Below are 20,970 nucleotides of genomic sequence, written 5' to 3' on the forward strand. Positions count from 1 at the left end.
TCATTTTTGTCACACCTTTGGGTTTGGGTTATTTTGCTCTCACTCTATCTATCTTGTCTCGCTCTTACTCTTTACTCTATAGTACTGACAACGAGAATAGAGAGTCCAATACATGTGCATAATAAAGTCGTTTTGATAATTCTGCTAATAATGACGCAAACAAAAGTTGAAAAACTCAAATTTTAAAAAGTGAAACATATTTTATTTTGGATCCAAAATTTAGATCAACTTTACAATTATCTCTTTGAATTTGAAAATAATAAAAAATAAATAATAAAACAAAGAAGCTCATTAGTGATAGTATTGTTTTATAAGATTATTTTTCAAAATTTAATTGATGATCAAATGGAGTCAAAACTATAAGCATATTTGCTTTGTTTTTAGTTTCACCTGAAATATTTTATACTATTCACTTTTATGTACACCATAATCTTCCCATTTCCTAACTAATATAGAACTTCGGTCTCATTTCCAAGAAAAAAAATAAACTTGAATGTCCTATAGTAATTTCATCCCTCATCCTCTTCTCAATAACCTCTCTTTTTTAGAAAAAAGAAAAAACAATAACAAGAGAAGGAAAGGAATCAGAATATAGAACTTAAAAGCACTTTTTTAATTGAACAAATTTGACTTTATGGATTAGAAACACCAACAATCATACACAAGCTTCAAAATTTTCAAACTAAAATATGAAGAAGAAAGCAAGATTAGATCCTAAACTTGTAAAGTATAATAATGGTGGCTTGTTGGAATCCATTCACAGCCAATGCCACTCCCTTTTGCACAAACAAAGCCTCCCAGCTCAGAAAGACTGAGACTTTCCAACCCAACACGATACCCATTCCTTCAAATTGCCATACCCCATTTTCCATTTGTTTTCAAGAGAGAGAAAGAAGCATGTGCTCAAACTAAATGTGTCCATTTCAGGGGTACCCCACTTTCTCATCATCATCCCTCACTGCCTCTGTGATTTTCTTTTCGAATGAAAGTTCTGAGAAGAGGAACAGTGAGCTTATACTCTCATTCTTGGCTGGGTTTTGCTTCAATAATGACTCAATTTGATCGTCCTCTCCTGTTTTTCTAACATTTTACTTGGTGGGTTCTGCTTCTTTTCTTTCCTTGAAGAAACCCTTTTCCCATTTTCAATCTTCTTTGATGATTTGTTTATACACTTTGTTTCTGTTTCATTTATTGGTTGTTGTAGCTTGGAGGGAAGAGCTTTGCTTTTCAGTGTGAAACTTTGAAAAAGTGCTTTAACTTTCTTCTTCTTCTTCTTCTTCTGTTTAATAAAAAAACATTGGGTTCACCATTTTGATGTTTATGAAACAGAGGCTGCTTGAAGAAGAAGCAGGGAAGATCATTGTGTGAAGAATCTTTCATGGGAAAGTATGTTTTGTTGTTCCTTCTCAGCTTTGCTTGGACTTTCTTATTTGCTGAAGCTTACCAATTGCAAGCCTCTCAAGCCCAAGTACTTCTCCAGCTAAGGAAGCACTTGGAGTACCCAAAGCAATTGGAGTCATGGACTGATCATAGAGTAGATTTTTGCACACTGTCTTTTCTTCCTCTTGTTAATGTCACTTGCCAAGACAGTGTGGTTACTGAGCTTAGAATTGCTGGTGATACCAAAGGCAAAGTTGATGAATTCATTGGTTTTGCAATACCAAATCAAACTTTATCAGAGGGTTTCTCTCTTGATTCTTTCATCACCACTTTGACTAGACTTAACAGCTTGAGAGTTCTTAGTCTTGTGTCTTTGGGCATCTGGGGTCCACTTCCTGACAAAATCCATAGATTATCTTCACTTGAGTATCTAGATTTGAGCTCAAATTATCTTTTTGGTTCAATCCCACCAAAGATTTCCTCCATGGTGAATCTTCAAACTCTCAAACTAGATGACAACTTCTTCAACGATACTGTGCCTGACTGGTTTGATTCATTGTCTAGTTTGACAGTGCTGAGCTTGAAAAACAACAAGATCAAGAATTCATTTCCATCTTCAATCCTCAGCATAAGTACCCTTACTGAGCTTGTCATGTCTGGCAATGACATTTCTGGTGAATTACCAGATCTAAGTCCTTTACATGGCCTAACTGTGCTGGACTTAAGCTGGAACAAAATAGATTCACCACTGCCTCCGCTACCAAAAGCATTGATCATGGTTTCACTTGGAAAAAACTCGTTTTCGGGCGAGATTCCACAACAATATGGCCAACTTAGTGAGCTCCAACAGCTTGACTTATCATTCAATGCATTGACTGGCATCCCTCCTGTTAGCATCTTCTCCTTGCCCAACATCAGCCACTTGAATATTTCTGCGAATAAGTTATCCGGATCGTTACCGATCCATCTGAGATGTGGCAACATGCTTGAGTTTGTTGACATATCTAACAATATGCTTACAGGAGCATTGCCTTCCTGCTTGGGCATTGAATCTGATAAAAGAACTCTCAAGGCAGATGGGAATTGCTTATCTGCTAATGTAGGGAAACAGCATACAGAATCATATTGTGATACAGATCATATGCAACAGCATCAACACCAGGAGCAGGCTAGAGCCAAAAATGCAGGAGTTGTAATGGGATTACTTCTTGGTATCTTGTTGTCAGTGCTTCTACTTTCAATTGGGGTTGTTTTATGTAGAAGATGTTGGCCTAGAGGAATATCAGAACAACATTTATTGCAGAAATCAGTTCAAGATAGTTCAGCAGCAGGGTTCTCATCAGAACTTCTAACAAGTGCAAGTAAGTTCAGCAAAAATTTCATTTGTAGTTATTTGTTTTGTCTACTAAGGATAATGGAGGTTTGGGAAATTAGTAGATTTCCATGACTAAAAGATTTTGAGCTTTACCATTTCAAAGTTTCCTTTTTGCAGGGTTTGTTTCTCAAGCTGCAAAGTTAGGAATTCAAGGCCTTCCATTGTGTAGGGCTTTCTCATTGGAGGAGATAAAAGAAGCTACAAGCAATTTTCATGACTCAACCATTATTGGTGATGGTTCATATGGGAAGGTAACAAACTAACCTTTATGTTTAGTTTTGTTTCATGATGGTTTAACTTTAATGAATATGGATCAAGTTCAACTTTCTGCAAATGGCTTGTAGTTGACTTCCCTTTTTGTGGGTTTCTCCTTTTTCATATTCTCGTGTTTTCTTTCATTTTTCTCAATGAAAATTTGATCGATAAGCTGAGGAAGTGAAAATAAAATGGGCCTTTGAATATAATATTCAAAAGCAAAGCCATACATTGAGAGGTGAAACTAGCTCTATGCAAGAATTTATATATCAGTATATGCTGTCAATGTTCAAATAGAAAATTTGTTCTATTTGAAAGTTAAAAAGTGATTTTATTTTAACCACAATTTCATTTGGAAATGAAAGATTACACAGGCCTGTTAAAAGAAAAAAAAAAGAAAAAAGGGGCTGCAGCAGGCTACACAAAAGGGCTCCAGTCAAGTTAAAAAAGACTTAAGAATATAATTGCAGAAGGGCTTTGGTCAGAGAAGTCTAAAGAAAACATTGAATTTAAAAAGATGAATTTCACCCGACAGGAAATGAAGCTAATTAATAATGATTAAAAACCATAATTATATTAATTTGAAACCATCCTTTGTTATTTTGAATCTTTTCCCACCATGTAATTCAGCCTTCTTAATACGTTTTGTAGCTTTACAAAGGGAGGCTGGAGAATGGGACTCAAGTTGCCATAAGGTCCTTGCTTATATCAAAGAAATTTTCAATTAGAAATCTTAAGCTTAGGTTAGATATGCTTGGAAAGCTCAGGCACCCAAATTTGGTCTGCCTTTTGGGACACTGCATTGATGGAGATGGACAAGATTATCATGACATCAAGGTCTTCCTTGTATCCGAATACGTTCCAAATGGGAGTTTCCGTACACATCTCTCTGGTAATTTAGAAACCTTTTCAGACTGAGATTCTTAACCTTTCCGTACTCGAGAGAAATGTTTCTCTTTTGTCTTACAAATTATTGAACTTGTAGAGAAGGTTTTGAACTGGTCTGAAAGATTAGCAATTCTAATCAGTGTTGCCAAGGCCGTGCACTTCCTGCATACTGGAGTTATTCCCGGTTTCTTTGACAACCGACTGAAGATCAACAATATATTGATTGATGAGTACAATGTGGCAAAGTTGAGTGATTATGGATTGTCCATTATCTCAGAAGAACCAGCAAAATCTGTGGTAGGTAGGACTTGATTATTACAGTTATTGGACCATTGGTAAATGCTGATTACTCATGTTTTCTGTTTGTGTAGGCAAAAGCAGAAGGTCCTCAAGCTTGGTAAGAAAATTAACTGTTTCTCACTTGGTTTTTCCCATGAAAATTAACTGTTTCTCACTTGGTTTATCCTTTCTCAGGCAAATGATGAACTTGAAGGATGATGTGTATAGCTTTGGGTTTATATTACTAGAGGCACTTGTGGCACCTTCTGTTTCTGCCAGAAAAGGACCCTCTATAATGAAGGAAATGGTAGGCTACCAAGTTTCTGATTATTGCTTTATTTGCATTACACATAGTAGGTGGCTAAATGATCTGAAACTTTTCCCTTTCTTTCAAAAATTGTAATATTACCTTTGACCTTTCATGAACGTTTCAAAACTACTTTTGAATTAGAAATCCTTTAAAATTTCAGATCGAAATTGAGAGTTGGAACTAGAACAGGTGGCAATCCATAATGGATTTCTACACCGAAGATAGTTTTGAAATCTTTATAAAAGATCGAAGGGTAGTATTGTAATTTTAAAGTGGTATTTTTTAAAAAAACAAATGGTAAAGTTAAGGGGTATTTTTTATAATTTAACCTACAGGAGAATCAAAACTAATCGATCATGGTAGTGCATGATGCTTAAGTAACAACAAAAGCAAACAAAGTTGTCAAGCTCATCCATTTCTTTTAACTATTGAATTCAATATGTCCTAAATGGTTTTCCCTAATTACAGATGAGTTTAAACAGCCAGGACGGGCGGAGGCGACTCATTGATCCAACGATTTTAGCTACTTGCTCGCAAGAGTCACTATCGACCATTATTTCCTTAATGAACAAGTGTATTTCCCCTGAAATGAGTCGCCCGTCTATGGAGGATGTTCTTTGGAACCTACAATATGCAAATCAAGTCCAAGATGCCAGGGATGGTGATCAAAGATACAGTTCTGCATCACAACAATGAATTTTTCCCTTTTCATTTCTTCCTGAAGTTGCTTCATGAAATCAGAATTTCTTCTGAAAGCAAGAGATTCTCTGAATTGGCACATCGTTGAAGGACTTTGTCTAAAGGCCCTTTTTTTTCAGTTTCTTGTTTCTTAGAAGTTCAATAAGAATAGATGCAAATTGATATTTTGGACATATTGATGTTAAACTGTAAATTCCCTCCAAGTATAAGAGCCCCTTTTTTTGAAATTTCGTGGAAATTCAACTCCAGTTTATGTCTCTGTGTTGCCTTGTTTCATGAAACAGAGTCTTTTAAGTCCAACCAAAACTTCAGTCTTCATTACCTTCATAATAAGGAAATTTCTTTGATTTGTCAGTCCATCCTCCTCCTATATTCCTGTCTCTACTCCAATTTTGATGGACGACGGAGGAGATTCTCAGCCGGACGACAAAGTCAACCGCCACCGCAACATGGCCTGGCAGCATCAGCATCAACCACCCTCGATGGGGATGGAAAATATTCCGCACTTTCACACTTTAACGTCGACGGCAGGATTATTACACGTTCTCCATTGGACATGATAGAATGGTTGATCAATCTATGATTCTGGAGTTTCAATGGGGGCTACAGTGGTAAATTGAAAAGAGAAAGGACTCAAGGAGGAGGGAAGAGGAAGAGACGAAAAGGGAAACGGAAAAAAAAAACAAATAAAACAAAATTAATATTAAAATAATAAATGAATTCATATCATTCAAAAAGTGCCACCTCATTATGCGTATCATCTTTTTCATTACACGGATTTTATTCGTGTGTAAATGGAAGGAAGGGCATGAGATTAGCATAGGCTATATCTAATTATTCGTCAACTTCTGTCAAATCAAAATGCGTCACGTGACATTTTTTATATTTTAAAATAATTTTATTATTATTATTATTTACTTTGTATGTAAATGGGAGGGGAGTATGAAGTTGCATCTAAGCATTGCTCAATTAGAAAAAGAATTGTTGTACCAATTTTATGGAAAACTCCACTAACCAATAGAAATGTGTTACATGACATTTTTTATAACATTTTTCTTTGTGTGTAAAGATGAGGACTGAGAGTATGAGAGACTAGGTGTCGATACTTAATCATTGCTAATGTAATTATATCCACATCACGTCAAATTAGATTTTTTTTATTTTTTATTTTTAAGTAGAATGAGTTTGTTAAAATAGAATTATTGTTTATTAGGGTGATTTTCATGGGTGATTCTCCTTTCATTTTCATTTACTGCTATTTTTTGAGCTTTTCACACATAATACACCGTTAATATATGTATATATATTTCACAAATAGACAAAATATTAAACTATTTATAGAAATATAAAAAAAAATATTAGCATCATCAGTGTCTATGAGTGATAGACTTCTACCCGTTTTTATTAAAGAAGATTAAAATTTTACTATTTTGTGTAAATAATTTCCTTAATTTTTCTATTTTTGAAACCTTAGCATAGTATCGATATGTTCATGTGTCCTATATTAACTACAACATTGTACTAAAAAACTTCCATATGGTATAATATAGTGTATTATCATATGAATATATTAGATAGAATACAATATATATAATAACATACTATAGAGAATTGTCAAATTGATCATACCATAAGGTTTGAATCTCTCCACCCACGTTAAACTATAAAAAAAAAAAAAAAATCTATAGATAGTACAATATATAATTTAATAAAATCAGTATTATATTATAGATTTTGATGGATATTTTCGAAAAAAATATAAAACCAAATATTTGAAAACTAAATTTAAATTAATAAATAAACATATTATAATTTTCAAACAAGTAAATATGTCTATTATTTATATTATATTATTATGAATGTTATTAGGACCTTTAATATTAATATTGTTGTTTTCAAAACTTATTAGAGAAATATTGTTGTTTTGGGAGTTCGAGGCTAGAGGTCGAACGTTGAGAACTCGACTAATGTGGAGGTCGAACGTTGAGAACTCGACGAACAAAGAAAAACTTGGAAACAATACATAGGCCGAAACTTCAACCCTCGACAAGGGAAATCTCGCGAATCTCGCTTAGGTTGTCGAAGGTTGAAGTTTCGACACACATCCACCCTCGAGATTGCAGGTTTATTACTTTTCTTTTTCCCTCATAGAGGAAATAAAGTAATGAGATGGTATACTATATGTATCTGTGTACTCGAGCTGCTTCTAACAACCTATGCATTTTGTTATCATTTCGAATTAGACGGAGGCTTGTGGGATTGACGTGAGGGGGTGGGGATGGCTATATTTCTGGGAGCGAACTCCAGGCGAATATGAAGCGCATGGATACAAGTTATGCCTTGGAATGAAAGACAATTCCGAATTAGCTTTGTCTACGAACAAAATTTTGTATATTAGGTTGTTGAAGGTTACACACATGTCGAAACTTCAAAGCGATTAAGGAGATAAGTGGGCTGAAGCAGATTAAGGAGAGAGCGAGATTCAAAGCGAGATAGTAGGAGAGAGCGAGATGTTGAAGCGAGATTTTAGGAGAGAGCGAGATTCAAAGCGAGAATGTTGGAGAGAGCGAGATTTAGTTTATATTGACTAATCTGACTAACATTGAACTTGGTAAAATGAAATGGTTGAATAATTGAAAAATGAGATTATTCAGGAATACACATTGAATGCTAAGATTACGCATTGAGTTTCTGGTAGTAGATCCATAATAAAAAAAGTGTTTGTGATTGTTCCAAAAGAAATGAAAGCTAGTAATCATTAATGGAAAAATAACAACAATAACAGAGAGCGAGATATTAAGAGAGAGTGAGATCTTAGGAGAGAGCGAGAGCGAGATATTAGGAGAGAGCGAGATCTTAGGAGAGAGCGAGAGAGAGCAAGATCTTAGGAGAGAGTGAGACTAGAGAGCAAGATCTTAGGAGAGAGCGAGATGAGAGAGCAAGATCTTAGGAGAGAGTGAGACTGAGAGAACGAGATCTTAGGAGAGAGCGAGACTAAGAGAGTGAGATCTTAGGAGAGAGCGAGAGTCTTCACTTTATTTGAACTTTCCATAGAAATATATATAAAAAAAGAGAAAAAAGAGCTAATAATCATACTATAATTAAATAATCATTAGACTATAATTGAATATATTAGATTATTATACTATAATTGAATAATCATTAGACAACAAATTGAATATATTAGATTATTATACTATAATTGAATAATCATTAGACAATAAATTGAATAAATTGAATATATTAGATTATTATACTATAAATTGAATATATTAGATTATTATAATGTAAAACTTTATTGATTACAAAAAAAAAATTGAATATACAGTAGATTATTATAAAAAAATTGAATATACAATAAATTATAATAAAAAAATTGAATATACAATAAAATGAATATATAATAAAAAAAATTATTTATTATTCAATCCCTAACTATCTGGAGCCCGTCTTAGTAACGAAGGACACTTCCTTCGATTATGTCCTAACTGGTTACAAAATCCACATCGTTGTCGAGTGGCTGGTTCTGTCCAATCCATCTCGTTGTGATAACGTGAACTTTTCGGTCTACCAGGTCTTCTCAACAACGATGGATCAGGATGTAAGACGGGCATATTAGGGTGCGTGATCCAGTAATCTTCATGCGGTACAGGTTGAAATTGAGGAGAGTAACATTCAGCATACGTTGACAATTTGTAGTAGTCCTCAATAAAATCTTCGTAGTTCATGTCAAAATGTGAGCAAACGGCCATAAAATGCGAGCATGGAATGTCGAATGCTTGCCACTTGTTACATGAACAATACACTATCACTTTACAAGACATAGATGTGTACACTATCACTCTACAAATTGTCAACGTATGTTGAATGTTACTCTCCTCAATCATTTGATCATAGCCTTGGTTGAGAGATGGAGGCCCGAGATGCAAACATTCCATATGTCTGTTGGAGAGTGCATTATCACTCTACAAGACATAGAAGTGTTGTTGGGGTTTCCTGTTGACGGTGAGTCGGTCACCGGAGTGATGTACGATGACTGGTTAGAAGTTTGTCAATTATACCTCGATGCAACCTCACCTACCGACAAGATTAAAGGATCGAGGTTAAGTTTAATATGGTTAGGAACACAATTTCGTGAGCTCACAGATGATGCAGACGAGGAAACCGTCATAAGATATGCGCGAGCATATATACTACAAATGATGGGTGGAAGTCTGTTTTCAGATAAATCAAGTCATTTTTTTCACTTGATGTTCCTGCCACTGTTAGCTAACCTCCATGATGCGGGGCGATATTCGTGGGGTGGAGCATGCTTGGCATGGTTATATAGACAACTATGCAAAGCAACAAGACCTGAGGTTCGAGAGATAGCTGAGCCTCTCATACTTTTACAACTATGGGCTTGAGAGCAATTTCCAACAATGGCTCCACAGCTACATCATGTTAATGACGCTCAGTTAGTTGGACGAGCCTACGGTTCTCGATATGTTGTTTTAATTCAATTTAATTTTTATCTCATTGATCTAGTTAATTTAAATTCTAAATTATCAATTTAAAAATTTAGGTGGAGAGACAAATTTTGTGTGACTAGGACAGCCACACATGTAGTCAACCAGTATAGATACATGTTTGATCTGCTTCAACCTGAACAGGTACATTACACTAAACCTAATTGATTATTTTATTCACATTTTTATTGTATTTGTCTTTAATATTCTCTAATATAATATTTTGTGTTTCAGGTTATTTGGGAGCCGTACAAAATTATTGTGCATACTTTGCCTAATTTTTGTACGAATGGTTAAAACATATGACGGACGATGAGTCCTCTCATATGTTTTCACATTGGTGAGTGGCATCTTTCTGACAGGGTGATGAGACAATTCGGTTTTCAATAGGATATCTCATTTCCTTGTAATATTGAACCCGTACTGCATGATATTGACATAAGGACTGGAGATTGGTCCGAAAAAGTTGCACATTTGGTAGTGCGATGGCACTATCGTGCAAGGTTTATTGCAGTGGGGTTTCTATTGAACAGTTTGACACAGATGTCACTCCAGAATATATTCATTAGTATAATAATATCACAAAGTGCTACGTCACTCGTTCGGGAGTAGCTGTGAGTTATCTGGTAAATGAATGAATATTATCTATTTTTTTTAATTTAAATTTATTTTAAATATTGTCTAATTGTTTTATGATTCATAGAGATCGAACAACAGTAGACTCCGTGAGGTTGCGAATGATGTTAGTCCGATGATGATGATGCAAGCATTTGGTTCATGACATTATGACTCAGAGGCTGGTCTTTCGTCTTCATACGGGCATGGACATGGTCGGGGTCGTGGAGAGCATAATGAATATTTATATTATGAAGTGCCTGCAGAGGTACCAGAGCAACATCAAGAAGAACTCGAGCAACCTCAAGTTCGAAGTCGACGACGACAACCAGCTCGAAATCGACAACGTCCACCTTGTGGGTCAACCAGCACAACTGTTCCATGAGGATTTGACCCACTCTCTACTCTTGAATGTATTCAGAGACGTGTAAAGATCTATTATGTAATTTTGATCCCAGTAGCAGATCTTCGTCTGAGAAGCCTATGGATGTGCAACATAAGGCATAAGGTGTTGCGGAGGTCGATGCACCAGAAGCATTGGATTCTAATAGTGCCTCAATGAGGGTCGTCTTACTTCTCGCGAAAGTGAGAGCAGGTCTTTTATGTTGAATGGTGACGAACCCTTTGGTTCTCCTGTCGGCTTTAATGGGCTTGGAATGGTATCTTCTTCTTCCATGGTACTGACAGCATGACATGCAACAACCTCTGGCATCTCCTCTGAACCCCAATTGTAGAAGTTCTTCGGGAGGAAATCTGCTAACGTCATCTGTCGTCTGGGACGAGGAACATCCTCGTCTCTCTCGTCAACAGCCTTGGGCCTCCAAGCCTTCTTTCCACCCTTCCTTTTTTGTGTCTTTCTCCCTCTCTTGTAGCTTCTATGAAAGCGTAACTCTTTTTGAGGTAGAGTTCAGTCTTTCCTTCTTACGGTGCGCCACAAGGATCCAGCCTTTATTATTGTCATCGTCAACGCACTCTCCTCCGTTTTGAGGATCTGTAGGATGGACCTCCTGCTAAAACCGCACTACCACAGGTTTGAAGGTCCCAAACTGGACCGAGCTCTCCCTTTCTTTATAATATATGATTGGTGCCGCCACGCTTGGAGTTACCGTCACCGCAGCATGATTCATTTGAACCACCTCGTCTAGATCTGGCTTTATTTTCCTCTCACTGGCCAATTTGAGGATCAATTCCTTTAGTACAAAACATTTTTCGACTGGGTGGCTAATGACCCTGTGATAATTGCAGTAGTTGGGATCATCCACTATGCCGGCCTATTCCGGTCGTTTACATTCTGATAGCTGGATAAGGTGGTTCTTTAGTAGTTGCTCAAGCATATCTACAACGTCGGAGTTGGGGAATGGGTAGAACTTTTCCTATCGCTTCTTCAGGGTTAGGCGACATCTTTCGCCTCCTTCTTCTTTCTTTTCTATCTTTTTTTCTTTCCCTTTCGAGGAGAACTTTAACGCGGTCGTATTAACGACATTGATTCCTTTGTGGCACCTTTCACAATTTTCTCAGTGCCCTTCACCTTCTTCTTGTATTTCTTTGGTTCGTGGCTCAGGAAGTCCCTCGTTCCCTTATTGGCGATACTTAGCTCCATATCGTGGGCACGAATCGCCAATTCTTTAAAAGTACGGGGCTTTATTCCCTGCAGGATATAGAGGAGCTCTCAGTGCATACACTGCGTGCACATTTCTACAGTGGATAATTCGTTGAGTCGATCTTTGCAGTCTAGACTTAGAGCTCTCCATCGGTTGATATAGTCGATGACCGGCTCTCCTTTCTATTGTTTGGCATTTTCAGCTCCATCATGTCGACGGTGCGTCTAGTGCTGTAGAAGCGATTCAAGAATTCTCTTTCAAGTTGCTCCCAACTGTCAATCACCTCAGGCTCTAAGTCTGTGTACCAGTCAAAAGTGTTTCCTTTGAGGGTTCTGACGAACTGCTTGACTGGTAGATCTCCCCTTGTTCCCATATTTTTACATGTTTCTACGAAGTGGGTGATATGTTGCTTTGGGTTTCCCTTTCCGTCGAATTGTTGGAGCTTTGGGGGTTGATACCCAGCAGTCATTCTCAGATTGTCGATCCTCTGGGTGTATGGCTTGGAATACATGAAGGAAATTTGAGCTGGCCCTCCATATTGAACTCTTATGGAGGTCATGATCATGTCTTGCAGTTGTTGGACCAACAGAGAGGCCACCGAGGCTGATTGTTGTAGTTGGTTTTCTTGCAACACGGTCTTCCCCTTGTTAGTTGTTTTGACTGTGGGTACTTGGGTTGATTCAGCAGCCTCTCGAGATTGCATTTGTTCTCTCAGGGCAGCGATCTCATGGTCTCACTCCTCGAGGCTTTCATCAGAAATTTAATCTTCCTTTTTATTTCTGCCATGGCCGCTTCCGCCGTTACGTCTGCCATCATGACAGAAGTCACATCTGGCGGTGAATCTCTTTTTGGCTTACTGGAGGTAGAAGTAGATTTGTCAAACAAGGGGTTTTCCTTGATGACCACCCCGCTTTATGGGGATTCCATCATTTTCCTCAAGATTTTGTGGATAATGAGAGAGCTCTTCTCTTACTCCTGCGTGACTTCTCTTGAGCGACTGCAGGTGTAGGTCCCATCTACGAACCATTTGTAGAGGAAGCCTTGGATGCCATCTTCTTACGTGCCATTTGCCTTGTTTGGATACTTGATGTGCGGAAAATGGAGAGTAAATATGCGTGCGTCTTATGATGTGCGTTGATCTCTATGCATCGATGGTCATGCATTGGACTAAGAAATATGCAAGATGCATTTAAGAGTGTATGCAATGACCATGCATTCCTGCCACAAGTTTTCTTGCTTTCTCGCCAAGTATATCAAGAACACAAGTTTCCCGGGGTGATCCAAGGTCGAACTCAGGGACTTGTAACTAAATGTTGCGAAGTAATGTGTCCGAGACAATGAATAAAAGAATAATGAAGTTAAAGGACTATGCGCTACTCCTACTCCTAACTAAACAGATTAAGTAATGGAAGTATGACCATGAGAGTTGGTAGAGACGCGACAACTGTTAACGCATGATAAGATGCATGGAAAAATAGATAAAATGGTGGAGGGGATGACTTCACCGAATCATTAAGCTTGACCGCAAGGGTAATCCCAGCCAGCACAAGTTATGCGATCATGCTGTACACAAATATACACATGCGATGCATATGCGAAAATGTCGATAGAACTTATTTCTAAGTCTCTACTCTTGCCTATGCGATGATTGATGCATACATAAACAAGGTGATCGCATACCATCATATCCTATTTCTAGGGCACATGCGATGTGTAAATAGCAATAGAACTTATGTCTAAGTTTCTACTTCTTGCTTATGTGATTCTAATCCGAACTCTCTCAAGCCTAGATTCTATCTTTACACTACTCTCTCAAGTATGTCCAAAGGGTGAGTGATGCATACATAAGACAAGATGATCACATAATACATGGTTAACATAAGATTATTCCTATCTCTAGGGATACTGCTTAGTTAACGCATATTAATGTTTATTATCTTAAATCGCTTGAGTAATCCTAGATCGTCACACTAATGCATCGCACACCTCTCGGTGGTCAGCTGTATGACTATATCTCTATAGTGCATGGTTGTGTCGAGCATAAGACCGTGCCTATCTCTAGGAACAATGCATACTTTGCTTTAGTGCGTTCCACCTCTTACCTTCTCAGGCAGTTAGATGCGGCTAATTAACTTATAGACACGCATTGCAATAGCCCATCGACAAGTATTGCTACAGCCTCTCATTAAGCAAAGAAGATTAACTCACTATACTCGCACAACGCACACCTCTCGGTGGGTTACTACATGCGTTCTATCTCTAGGCTACACGTTTGAGTATGCGATCGCCTTTGATAAATAAACAATGATAAAGATAAAGAAGATGACATTGAAGGAATTTATAGATGCATTGATTACAAAATGTAAGTATCTTAAGCCCAAGATGTAATACAATACGGAGATCAGAAGGGAAATGTAAGGCTATGCGCCAAGGCTGCTGGTGGTGCCATGGATGAATGGTGGAGACGTCTCTCTCGAGCTCTATATCCGACGAAAGCTCCGGTCATCACTCGGAATGGGTTGTGGAGGTGAAGAATCCTCAAAGAAAATCTCGCTCATGCTCGCATCTGTGACCGCAAGAATCTACCTTAAGGCAGAAGCTCGGATGCCTTGAAATGAAGGTTCAAGAGGCTATTTATAGAGTTTAAACGCCGACAGCAATCATGATTGCATTCTGTTTTATTGCTGCCTTTGTCGCGGTATGGGTAATGTCACATCATCTTATCTTGTTGATACTCCCAAAGTATGCGTTCGAGCTTAATTCAACTGAAGTATCAACGCATTTCACTCATCTTGCGATCGTTCTTCTATTATGGTTATCACTCTGTGGCCGCAATCTCCAAGTGATGAACGTATTCGATCGATAGCTTCAACATCTATGCGATGGATACCTACAACATCCCTGTGATGAATGTATGCGATCACCACATGTGTTTGTCTATGCGATAGCTCGGCTTCACCGAATGCGACTATCTTTGCGGTCGCCTGGCTTCAGCGCATGTGTTTGATTTTGCGATTGCCTACTTCCAGCCCATGCGTTTGATTCCTACGATAGCTACAAAAATAGACACTTTGACACGAAATAACACATAATATTAGGGTTAGGGAGGATTTAGGTGCTGATCGACATAAAACTCGAATTTTCACAAATTCTAAGTATTATCACCGCATTTTCTACTTGTTGGCTCTCATAATTCTAAATAAAAAGCTTATAATAACTGGCATTTCTGCCAGTTATCACACCCTCAGACTTAGAATCATGCTTGTCCTCAAGCATGCCTTATACTTGGGAAATTCAAAATTTATCCTCTAACTTTCCTTTGCGATGACCATCTTTTCACAATATAATTCACCCATACCTCTAACCTTGGCAGCAACGCTCTCCACAACTTTGGCTACTTCTTCAAAGAGAGATTTTCTAAGTTTAAATCCGGAAAGCCTTTGCTAAAAAACTTTCTACTCATTCCCTGCAACTTTGCATTTAGCTTTTAAGAATGTGTTCGTTGAAACAATTCAAAGCTTTGCGATTTTTATTAGAATGCGACGTTGACCTTGGTTACGCTCTTCATTTTGGCTTGCCCCCACGTGTGTCATGTGGACAGCCAACTTCGGTTGCATGCCATATTCAACTCAGCTCTTGTCTTGGCTTAATTTGGCTTGCGCCAGAGAGAGGAGTTTAGCTTATGCGTTGATCTTAGCGTCCTACTTTCGTTTTGGCTTGCTCCCACGGGTATCATGTGGACATCCAACTATGGGTAAGTGCCTTTCACAACTTAACTCTTATCAGCATGGGTTTCCCCATTGTGCCGGTAGTGGAGTTTTTATTCCCATTTTTTTTTTTTTTTTGCATTGAAGAACCGCAATGTAGTGAACGCATTTCCTCGGGACCGCTGCCACCCCCAAACTTAGAGATTGGTAGCACTCTCGCAGCAAAGCTAAAGACAAACTCAACAGGAATGCGGTAACAAATGTTTGAGCAGAGGTTTACACATAATAAAACTTAGACTGTCAAATTTTGAAGGGGCCACTAAAGTGGGGGTGAGCTATGCAACTTTTAGTTAGAGGATGTAGTGAGTTATAATTATAAGTATCATGGATGCAGGTTTATCAACGCACAAGAAAGCAAGCGGGCAAAGAAGAATTTCAGAGGGATAACGCATAAAAGATAACAAGAAAGGACCTATGAGCAGAATATCAATTTCGTCAATACTTAGGATTCATGCGGGGAAATAGCCATGCGTTGAATGATGGAGAATATTCTTCTTCCGAACCATCGCACCGAGTGAAATTATTAATGCACCTACGAAGAGCTAACGCATATTCATCTAAGAAAGCAGCCGTAAATGCAAAATGACAATATTAAAAAAAATAAAATAAAGTTAACTAGGAAAGTAAAGTAAAGATAGAGTAGAAGATGTCCCTGGAGAAATTGGAGTGAAACCACCGCAAGGAGTCTTCCATGCAGAAAATTGATCTCAACTGCTTAGGTCAAGGAACTCGTTGTCCTGACCATTGGAGCTTCCAGCAATTGTTGGGTGCATGTTGGCTGACATGCGCTTAAGACTGCTTCCAATTCATGCGACAGATAGCCTTTCTATCTCGGAGTCAACATTGACTTTCGGCACATCGCCTACACTTCAAATATTGTTTGCAACTTGGTCGCACAAGCTACAATACGCCCAAGACTAAAAGGGTGCCTGCGAAAACACAAAACTCAACAAACTATTAGCTGCCAAGTCCTCGGCAACGGCGCCAAAAACTTGTTGATGAAAATTCGGTAACGCAGTTTATGTGTGTGATGCATGTCATCGGTTATGCGTTGGTTCTCATGCATTGGAGGTCATGCGTTGGAATGGAAAATATGTGTTAGTTTAGTATGCAATGTGTAAACCACAGATTCTAAATTTCCTAGACTAGTATGTTTAGCCAAAGGAATGATATATTAAATATCTAATAAGTGAAAATCTATGTTATTTATAGGAGTTGTTGAGAAAGGAAAAGAAAAACATATTAAATAGGAAAGCCCATTTATTGGTTTGGCTGGAGGCACTAAATATGAGGTGACGTGGCGGTTAATCCTTGAACTCGGGAGGCGGCAGGAAGATTAAAAGGAAAAGAAATTTCAAAAGCTTGGTTTCGGCAATCTACATATGTAAATTTAGTGAAATATGTGCCATTTGAAAGCTGGGAGAATCTAGTTTTCGAGGTTGTCTTGTCGAAGAAAGATTGCAAGAGAAAAAGAACAAAAGTGAGGAACTTGTAGAGGAGGTAGAATCTCGAATTAATTAGGGCTTGAGGTGAAGATTGAGAGCTCCAGGCCAAACTATAAGGAATGTTTGGCTGAACTTTTAAGGTAAGAAATTTAACTTAATTCTAAACAAGTTTGTAGAAGGAAGTTCCTTCAAAAGAGGTCTGGATTTTGAGTTATCAATTTTTGAAGTTGTAACAGAGAATCTGTGCATAAGCAGACAGCTGCTTTGGAAGAACAAGCACACAGCTCACCGTGGAGAGCTATAGCGAGATAAGGAGAATGAGATCTCACTTATGAGGGAAATCTCACTAATTTTGTGCTAAAGATCTCGCTCAAGAAGGAAATCTCGTTGAAATTTGGGCTGAATCTCGCCGGTAAGGTGAGTATCGCTAGAATGAAAGTTTGCTAGGAAAAGCTTGATCTCGCTCATGAGAAGGATCTCGCTCATGAGGATTCAATTCACTCATGATGATTATCTCACTAGCAATGCTGTATTTGTTGATGAAAGTCCCATTAGTAAATGAACTATTTGAGGTATTTTGCTAAGAATTTTAAGTAGTTTAACAGGGAATTATGTCCTTTCCGGCCAAGAAGAGCTAGGAAAGGTGTATAAACCGTTAAGAGCCCCGACGAGCTGTGAGTGACTATGTGTTGATTTAATGTTTTAATGATTTAGAAACTATGATTTCTTTGAAGTTATTTCTCATGCTAAGTGTTTAAACGAGGTGCCAAGCAACATATGTTTGAAGCTATTTCTCATGCTAAGTAAATGAAAATGGACATGATTTAAATATGTTATCTTGTCCAAATACTTTCAGCATGCTTTAGTAACTCCGTTTTCATGATGAACTAGTATGATGATTTGAGCACTAAGCCTTAGTGTTCAACTAAATGTTTGTGACTAGTTATATGACGGATACTAAAAGACAATGAGAAGGTATCCTAAGGATACTGAAGGACAATGAGAAAGTATCCTAGTTAAGTACCTAAGGTATGACGGTACCCAGTTATAACCACGTGCACGTAGGTAATACGACGTTGAGGGATTGAGCAAAAGGGTTCTCCCCGACTAAGGTTGACGTTGAGGGTTAGATCTAGTAGTTCACTCTCAACTAAGGATAAAGACAGTCATATCTTCTCCTAGGCTAGAAGGATAGTTTGGAATTGCTAATGCTTATGAATGTTTATCAACGCATGATGTTACTAATGTATGAGTTTTCCAAGTATGTTTTACATATCTAACGCATGCTAATAGTTTTTACAAGCTAGTTCAAAACGATTTAAGCCAACTTATTTTCCAAAGTATGAAGCATGCGTTAGTATTAAAACTAAGGTTGAGTGAAGCTTGATGCACTATCTTTATATACCTAAGATTGCCAAAGTACATGCATTGGTATTTCTAACAATGAAGAGGAGTACTGAAGGTAAGAAATGTATCTGAATAAATATACCTAAGGTGTTGACGGTACATAGAAACCTCCACGTGCACATAGGTATTTTTGAAGGAGAGGCCGAAGTATGGGTCTCCTAGGCCATAAACCAGCAAGGAGAGGCTGAAGCATGGGTCTTGTGGCCGATAACAGACGTTGGGAGCTAGAGCGATGTATGCTCGTTCTCAACTAGGGAATAATGATGTTTAATGATGTTTAAGAGTTGTTATCAATGTTTATGTTTAAAGGAAGTTGCTTGAAATGCCCATCGGTATATTTAAAGAGATCGACATAGGGATCTCCCCTAGCCATAGTTCAGTATGAATAGGTCAAAGTAGAGGTCTCATCTGGCTATGGTTTGGCATTGGGAATTAGAGCAAAGAATGTTCATTCTCAACTAAGATTCAAGTTTCTGATACAGTGATTTTAAAGGTTTTATGTACACGTTTGCTTTGTATATTTTAGTTCCAGTGTTATGTTTTCAAGTTTTCAGTTTAAGTATGAGATTTATGTTTTTATTTAGTCACTCACTGGGCTATTAGCTCACAGATTTTCTGTGTTTTCCTTTTTTAGGTAGCGGTCAGATTCCTTAAGGTTAATCCTGTTGCTGCTTGCCACTGAAAAGGCCGACTTGTTCAGAAGAACTTAGGTTGATGGCTTGTTTATGTACACATGTTTAGAGAGGGACTAGGGCTTTGTTAGGAATGTTTGGGTCATTTGTGAATATTTTTCCGTAGATATTATGTCATGGTTGTATGCTTGTGTTTATGTATCTTTGTAGAACCTTAAGGGAGGCTTGTTGTATGCGTATACTACTAATGTGTTAAACAGGTTGGTATTTAGATCAGAAGGCTTTAGTGGTGAGTACTGGAAGTAGGGTTAGTAACTACCACGGTCATATCCTCATCCAGATTAAAAGGGTAATTTGGGAGGGGGTGTGATACAATGACCATGCGTTTCTATCACAAGTTTTCTTGCCTTCTCGCCAAGTATAACGGGAATGCAAGTTTCTCAGGTGATCCGAGGTCGAATACAGGGACTTGTAACTCAATAATGCTTGTGAAGTGATGACATGCAGAAATGCATGTCATCTTAGGCCTTTTACTTAGAATTATGAAGGTTGTTAGGCAGAATATGCGTCGATCATGATAGGAATTCACGAGAATATGAGCTTGCATCGATCAACATGTTGAATCTCAGCTAACTCGTTATTTTGCGTTATTGTGCGTTCAATGTTCTATTTTTATAGCTAATGCAGGAAATGAATGCAAACGCATAAACCGGACCACCGCATAGACGACCGCATGCGTAGAAACTCTCCACTGCAAGGCAAACGCATTAGATCAACGCATGGGTGTTGCAGTGATCAGCCACATGCATTCATCGTGTAGAGTTGCGGTATTAAGCAAATGCGGCCATTGAATGATTGCAGTTGCGCGACAACGCAAACTAATAGGATCAACGCAAGGTAGGTGGAATGAACGCATCAATGCATCTACCTCGAGAAAATCCAAAAGATGATGTTGACATTTCACTTACCACGCCGTTAATGGAAGAGGTTCAGAAAGGACGAATGCGTCGAACGTCAGATTCAGAGTAGTCCAATTAATGCTGTCGACGACCCAAGCTCTATAAATAGAGGCCGATGAGCCAAAATTCAAATCATCCAGAGATTATCCCTCCATACAAGGATTTTCCTCGTGATCCAGACAAACTGCGTGAGAAGATGGCTGAGAGTTCTTCATCTCCTTCCTCCATTCCGAGTGACGACCGAAGCCTTCGACTAGAGCTAGATCTCGAGAGAGTCAGCTCCTCCACCCATCTATGGCACCACCGGCAGCCTTGACGCACATCCGCTGGGAGCAAATCTTTGCTTCCAGCTGGTCATTTCCTTTTCCTTTCTTTTCTCATATTGTATTGTATGACATTTTGGAATTAAGGAATTAATACAATTTGTTTTTCAATGTATTTCTCTGTTCCTTCGACTCCATCTCCATCTTCTTTGCTTAGCATCTTTACTTTCATTGCAACACTTAGTAGGAGTGCTTGGGTATTGCATACTTAGTCATGTGGATTAGGAATATGAAGTATGTAGCAACCCACCGAGAGGTGTGCGTTGCACGAGTGTGTGAGTAACCTTATTTGCTTAGTGTGAAGCTGCTTCAATGCATGTCTATAGGCTAACGGAATGCTTGTCTTTGAGTAAAGTCAGCAACAATCAACTGCCCGGGAGGGTAAGTGGTTGGACGCATTAAGTAATGTATACATTGTTCACTAGGGATAGTGACAATCTTGCGTCAACCAAGTTCATGTGATTGTCTTGTAGTATGTATGCTTCATTCGCCTATTAGGGATACTCGAGAGGGTAGTCTAAGGGCAG

At 38.2% G+C, this 20,970-nt stretch overlaps 1 protein-coding gene across 2 annotated transcripts; it reads left to right on the top strand.

Moving 5' to 3' along the window:
- The first annotated feature begins 759 nt into the window (after nucleotides 1-759).
- LOC120083150 (Leucine-rich repeat protein kinase family protein) lies at nucleotides 760-5,413 on the top strand. Of its 2 annotated transcripts, XM_039038750.2 has the most exons (8): nucleotides 760-1,095; nucleotides 1,330-2,741; nucleotides 2,873-3,006; nucleotides 3,662-3,902; nucleotides 3,996-4,195; nucleotides 4,270-4,295; nucleotides 4,373-4,484; nucleotides 4,956-5,413. In XM_039038750.2, exons 2-8 carry the CDS (start codon nucleotides 1,379-1,381, stop codon nucleotides 5,181-5,183), a joined length of 2,304 nt encoding a protein of 767 aa, XP_038894678.1. In that variant the 5' UTR covers nucleotides 760-1,095; nucleotides 1,330-1,378; the 3' UTR covers nucleotides 5,184-5,413. The 2 variants fall into 2 exon arrangements, 1 of the variants encoding a protein (XP_038894678.1); XR_005483373.2 differs by lacking the exon at nucleotides 4,270-4,295.
- The last annotated feature ends 15,557 nt before the right edge of the window (nucleotides 5,414-20,970 follow it).

The sequence above is a fragment of the Benincasa hispida genome, chromosome 8, assembly GCF_027475165.1.
Source record: "Benincasa hispida cultivar pf3 chromosome 8, pf3_genome.v1.1, whole genome shotgun sequence".
Lineage (NCBI taxonomy): Eukaryota > Viridiplantae > Streptophyta > Magnoliopsida > Cucurbitales > Cucurbitaceae > Benincasa > Benincasa hispida.

Excerpts from the sequence above, each read along its gene's own strand:
- LOC120083150 (XM_039038750.2), top strand. The coding sequence starts at position 1,379 with ATGGGAAAGTATGTTTTGTTGTTCCTTCTCAGCTTTGCTTGGACTTTC. Across the intron at positions 3,903-3,995 it reads TTTCCGTACACATCTCTCTG|AGAAGGTTTTGAACTGGTCT; the intron begins GTAATTTAGAAA and ends TTGAACTTGTAG. Across the intron at positions 4,485-4,955 it reads CCTCTATAATGAAGGAAATG|ATGAGTTTAAACAGCCAGGA; the intron begins GTAGGCTACCAA and ends CCCTAATTACAG.